The sequence below is a fragment of the Haematobia irritans genome, unplaced genomic scaffold (genome assembly GCF_050003625.1).
Source record: "Haematobia irritans isolate KBUSLIRL unplaced genomic scaffold, ASM5000362v1 scaffold_6, whole genome shotgun sequence".
Lineage (NCBI taxonomy): Eukaryota > Metazoa > Arthropoda > Insecta > Diptera > Muscidae > Haematobia > Haematobia irritans.
The window spans coordinates 1,139,578-1,145,831 of record NW_027445819.1 but is presented as its reverse complement, the minus strand read 5'-3'; the positions used below and the strand labels follow the sequence as shown (position 1 = coordinate 1,145,831).

At 35.2% G+C, this 6,254-nt stretch overlaps 1 protein-coding gene across 1 annotated transcript; it reads left to right on the top strand.

The window, feature by feature from the left end:
* The first annotated feature begins 276 nt into the window (after window positions 1-276).
* LOC142242723 (histone H3) lies at window positions 277-687 on the top strand. The gene has a single exon (XM_075314282.1). It carries the CDS (start codon window positions 277-279, stop codon window positions 685-687), a length of 411 nt encoding a protein of 136 aa, XP_075170397.1.
* The last annotated feature ends 5,567 nt before the right edge of the window (window positions 688-6,254 follow it).

Below are 6,254 nucleotides of genomic sequence, written 5' to 3'. Positions count from 1 at the left end.
TCCAGCCTCATTTCGCTTCTATTTATACAAAAATGCCCTGAAATGCTTACTAATATTAATGACACGATCTACCCTCGGGTTCGTTCGTGTATACTTCGTGTTTATACAGGCAGCTGTAAGATACAATATTTCAATCTTTCCCTACACACACCCTTAACTAACAGTTTGCGCGCTCAATTTTTCTATAAATATGCGCGTTCATGCTCGGCACACAAGTAATAACGTTTTGACAGTGTTTGTGTTCATATCTTGTGAAGTGAAGAATTAAAGTGAAAAATGGCTCGTACCAAGCAAACTGCCCGTAAATCTACCGGTGGCAAAGCCCCTCGTAAGCAATTGGCTACTAAAGCTGCTCGTAAGAGTGCCCCAGCCACCGGCGGTGTCAAGAAGCCCCATCGTTTCCGCCCTGGTACCGTTGCTTTGCGTGAAATCCGTCGTTACCAAAAGAGCACAGAATTGTTGATCCGCAAATTGCCTTTCCAACGTTTGGTTCGTGAAATTGCCCAAGATTTCAAAACTGACTTGCGTTTCCAGAGTTCTGCTGTCATGGCCTTGCAAGAAGCTAGCGAAGCCTACTTGGTTGGTCTATTCGAAGATACCAACTTGTGCGCTATCCATGCTAAGCGTGTCACCATCATGCCCAAGGATATCCAATTGGCCAGACGTATTCGTGGAGAACGTGCTTAAATTTTTGACATATTAAAAGCCAACTTTTTTTACAAAAACAATCGGTCCTTTTCAGGACCACAATATTTTTATAAAAAGAGAAAATTTTTTTTCAATACTTTACAGTTGACAAGAATTTATTCTTTATTATTTGATATCAATAAACTATATTGCATTTGTGTTTTTTTTTTTTTTTGTATTAGGTTGGATATGAAGGGAATGTTGTTATATGATGTAGATTTTGCTTTCCAATGGTTTTACATTTTTTCGTACTCATTCACAATTTCCATTTTTTCGTACTCATTCACAATTTATTTTCTATTAATTTATTTTTTCAAAAGAAGAAAAGATATAAGTAGGAGGATTTGTTTCTTATTTTCATCTAATGCTACATTCAATGCGGCAAACATTTTATGAAATATTTTCTAACCCTATATGGCAAACTTTTCGTAACAAATCGGAGATTATTTTTGAATTTTCTAGGGTGTTTATTGTTTATATATTTCCTAAAGTCGTTAGACTTAAATTTATTCCCTCTGCTGTTATAATTCTTTTAGTTTTTTTTTTTGCGAAATTTTATATCAAAAATAGCCAATTACTTTACTTCTTTGGCTAGAGGTGGTATATCAGCTATGGCAAATTTTTATTCATAGTATTTCGATTTAAAATTTTGTTAAAATGGTATTATAATCCGACATGTATTTTTTCTACGATGTTTTAATATTTTTCATATATACATTTCATTTCTTTTGCAAATATTTTAATTTTATGGTTTCAACTATATTCAACATTGTTAACATCGCTGTACATGATATACCACACCTTCACGATTATTTTAACTTTTCGTTACAATTTGACACTTTTTATTAATAATGTTATATTTTAGTATAAATGTGTGATTTCTATTATATTTTTGAATGAAAATTTCCTAAAACATTTTTAGTTTTGAGCTTTGAAATTAATTTGCAGAAAAACTTTTATTCATGGAAAATATCCCAATATGATGAATTCCACTGTCATAGACGACATAATATAATTGAATATTTTACCATGAAAACTATGCAAATTGTATAATTTTTTCGTATTTCTTTAAAGAAAACATATCAAGATTCCCTATAATTTTTTTATTTTATACAATTTTCAATAAAAATAGTAAAATTTATATAATTTAGTTGGAAATTTATGATGACACTTTTATAAACTTACAACTCAAAAGATTATAATACTCTAGCCCTTCAATATTATTAATTGAAATTCTTTTTGTCATTTAGGTGGATATCTCTACTAGAGAAATGTGATAAATTCCAATTAAATATATTTACTATGTCATCATAAATTTAATTATTCTATCAAAACTTTTGTGAAAAAATTTATTCTCTTCCACACAAGAATTCACAAAATTTCGTAGCTGACTACTATGTACTTCTCATAATTCCGATGTACCCAAGAATAGCTAGTTCGAACGGTAAAAATCATATATAATAAACGTACACGCGTGTTAGTGTATATTAGTGCTTGAAGTGAATCAAAGTGAAAAACAAAAACATGTCTGACGCCGCCGTAGTTGAAGCCACCGCATCTCCAGTTGCCGCTGTTGAGAAAAAGGCACCTAAAAAAGCTGCTGCCAAGGCAAAGAAGCCCTCTGCTGCCCCATCTCATCCACCAACCCAACAAATGGTCGATGCTGCCATCAAAACATTGAAAGAACGTGGTGGTTCATCATTGCCTGCCATCAAGAAATATTTGGCCAGCACCTACAAAGTTGATGCCCAAAAATTGGCTCCCTTCATCAAGAAGTATTTGAAAGGCGCTGTTGCCAGTGGAAAATTGATCCAAACTAAAGGTAAGGGTGCATCTGGTTCATTTAAAATGTCTAAAGCAATGAGCGCCGAAAAGAAGAAGGCCCCAGCTGGTGATAAGAAAAAGAAGGCTGCCGCACCCAAAAAGGCCAGTGGAGAAAAGAAGGCTGCTGCAAAGAAACCTTCTGCCGCTAAGAAGACAGCAGAAAAGAAGAAGACCGAAAAGGCTAAGGCTAAAACTGCCAAAAAGACCGGTACAGTTAAAGCTAAACCAGCAAAAACCGCCGCCAAGGCCAAGGCCTCCGCCACAAAACCAAAAGCACCCAAGGCAAAAACAGTAGCAGCAGCCAAACCCAAAAAGGCTGCCAAGAAACCAGCTGCTAAAAAAGCCGCCGCCAAGAAGTAAATTTTCTATTTCATGGCAGAATGATTATTTTCGATATTCGAAAGCAGTTTATCTAACAGCCCTTTTCAGGGCTACAAAATATCTTTGAAAAAGAGAACAAATTTTATGCAAACAATTTTGTTTTGTTACCTAATTTTTATTTAAATAAATATACATTGTACTTAATCTATTTTTCACGGTAAAATTGAAATTTATAATCACATGTTTTATGGGAATTTTTCCAAAACTGGATTAGCCAATTGGGATGTGGTAATAAACCACAGCAATTAGAATTCTAGAAAAAAAGGTTTCATGTACCTACGCATAGAGTCATCATCAAAACTCACACACACACACACATCCTTTAACTCTACGCCATTTACAGTAATGCATACGATCAATGTAATAAAGTCTTTTACTCTGAGAAAAATATTATAGCGACGTTATTATAATGAAGAAAAATAAAAAGAAGAAATATTGAAGAAACAGTAATGAAATGCCAAATTAGAATTTTAATAGAAGTTAGACATAGTAATGAAATGCCATAATAGAATTTTAATAAAATGAAGATTACAACATTGAATTTTTCTTAGTTGAAAAATCAATTATTTCTTATTATTCGATGGAAGATGTATTTTTTTTTTTTATTGAAATAAAATAAAGATATTTTGTTTTTAGTTGATCAACAAAGAAAATCTCTTTTTTAATGATTTTTGTGGCCCTGAAAAGGGCCTTTGATGGTGGAGGAAATAAATTTTCGACGAAATATAAAGCCATTTACTTGGAGCTGGTGTACTTAGTAACGGCTTTGGTACCTTCACTGACAGCGTGCTTAGCCAATTCACCGGGCAATAATAGACGAACGGCAGTTTGGATTTCCCGACTGGTGATGGTGGAACGCTTGTTGTAGTGAGCCAAACGAGAGGCTTCGGCGGCAATACGTTCGAAGATATCATTAACGAAACTGTTCATGATGCTCATTGCCTTTGAAGAGATACCAGTATCGGGATGTACTTGCTTCAACACTTTGTAAATGTAGATGGCATAACTCTCCTTACGCTTGGTGCGTCTCTTGGTCTTGTCACCCTTTGTGATGTTCTTTTGGGCTTTGCCGGCCTTCTTTGCTGCTTTACCACTGGCTTTTGGAGGCATTTTCACTATTTTTTTTTTCACACAAACACTGTTTACACTGTTCAAAAGAGAATTTTGTGTGTGCGCAGCGATGAGCACACATTTGTACCATTTCGTGGACAAGATATTCAGGTAGCGGAAAACGAGCCTCTTCGTGCAGCAAAACAACCCTCAAATGTATTAAATAGCTCGAACGAAAAGTATATAAAGAACTGACAACTAGTTAAACGCTATCATTAGTGTTTTGTGAAGTGAAGTGAAAAAGAAAAAACAATTGAAACATGTCTGGACGCGGTAAAGGTGGCAAAGTTAAGGGAAAGGCAAAGTCTCGTTCCAATCGTGCTGGGCTTCAATTCCCCGTCGGTCGTATTCATCGTCTTTTGCGCAAAGGCAACTATGCTGAGCGTGTTGGTGCTGGAGCTCCAGTTTACTTGGCTGCTGTGATGGAATACTTGGCCGCTGAAGTTCTTGAATTGGCTGGTAACGCTGCTCGTGACAACAAAAAGACAAGAATTATCCCTCGTCACTTGCAATTGGCTATCCGTAATGACGAAGAATTGAACAAATTGTTGTCCGGTGTCACCATTGCTCAAGGTGGTGTATTGCCAAACATCCAAGCTGTTCTCTTGCCCAAGAAGACCGAAAAGAAGGCTTAAATTATCTACAAGAAAATGTAAATACAGACCATCGTATCTCTATCAAACAACAATCCGTCCTTTTCAGGACGACAAAACATTTTTAAAAAGAGAAAAAATATTTTCAAACAATATAATTTCATACATACTTTCTTTCTGTAACAATAAAATTTACTATAAAAAAATTTATATGAAGATATTCATCTGTCATGGCATCGAAAAATTTCGCCACTTCATATTTTCATTTTGTTCCTATCTAATGCCATTTATTCCTAATATCGAAAAACAACAAATTCCCACCAATTTCATTAAGAGAGCATTCGTTTTCTGAGCCGAAGTGTTTTAATTTTCATCTGTATCAACCCTGATTATTTACTACATATGTATCTTTTGTATGCTTTGGCAAAGCCGAAGTCTAGTAGGATCGTAAGTGTTCGTAACTTCTAGCGGGAAGTTGCAAATAGTTGATGACAGAGAAAGCTGTTTGTATCAATACATACATAACTGATTTCTGCAAAAAGAGAGTAAGAACGTCACGCAAAAGAACAAATGACACTAGGATCGAGTACAGTGCAACATAGAATCATTTTCTTTGATTTCTGCAAAAAGAGAGTAAGAGAATCATAGAATCATTTTCTTTGGGGAATGGGACGAGAAATGACATATAGAGAATTGCATATATGTTTCGTATGTATTACATTCGTAGTGTTTTTCTTTTGTAGCGTATGTCATGTTTTTCAGAAAAATAGCATAGTAGTCGCCTTTGGTAAGTCCATACATAATTGTTTCATTGGGTTAGTAACAATGTTTTGCCGACGGCAAACCAAATGTTTGTAATTTTATTTAAACCAAGTAAATTTAAAATTTTATTATTAAAATAATTAAATAAATTTGTAACAAGATGATCTCTTTTGTAAATATATTTTGTGGTCCTGAAAAGGACCGATTGTTTTTGTATTAAAGTATTTAAATATTCTCCAAATAGCGTCAAGAAAATGTTTAACCGCCGAAACCGTACAAAGTGCGGCCTTGTCTCTTCAAAGCGTAGACGACATCCATAGCGGTGACGGTTTTACGCTTAGCATGTTCGGTGTAGGTGACAGCATCACGAATAACGTTTTCCAAAAACACCTTGAGGACACCACGGGTTTCTTCGTATATCAATCCAGAGATACGTTTTACACCGCCACGACGAGCCAAACGTCTGATTGCAGGCTTGGTAATACCTTGGATGTTATCACGCAACACTTTACGATGACGTTTAGCGCCACCTTTTCCCAAGCCTTTGCCACCTTTACCACGACCAGTCATTTTTCACTTTTAAATTTCACTTCACGAATGATGCACAAGAACTAATACTGTTCCAGCCTCATTTCGCTTCTATTTATACAAAAATGCCCTGAAATGCTTACTAATATTAATGACACGATCTACCCTCGGGTTCGTTCGTGTATACTTCGTGTTTATACAGGCAGCTGTAAGATACAATATTTCAATCTTTCCCTACACACACCCTTAACTAACAGTTTGCGCGCTCAATTTTTCTATAAATATGCGCGTTCATGCTCGGCACACAAGTAATAACGTTTTGACAGTGTTTGTGTTCATATCTTGTGAAGTGAAGAATTAAAGTGAAAA

Bases quoted from the DNA above. Each gene is read 5' to 3' on its own strand.
- LOC142242723 (XM_075314282.1), top strand. From the start codon at position 277: ATGGCTCGTACCAAGCAAACTGCCCGTAAATCTACCGGTGGCAAAGCC.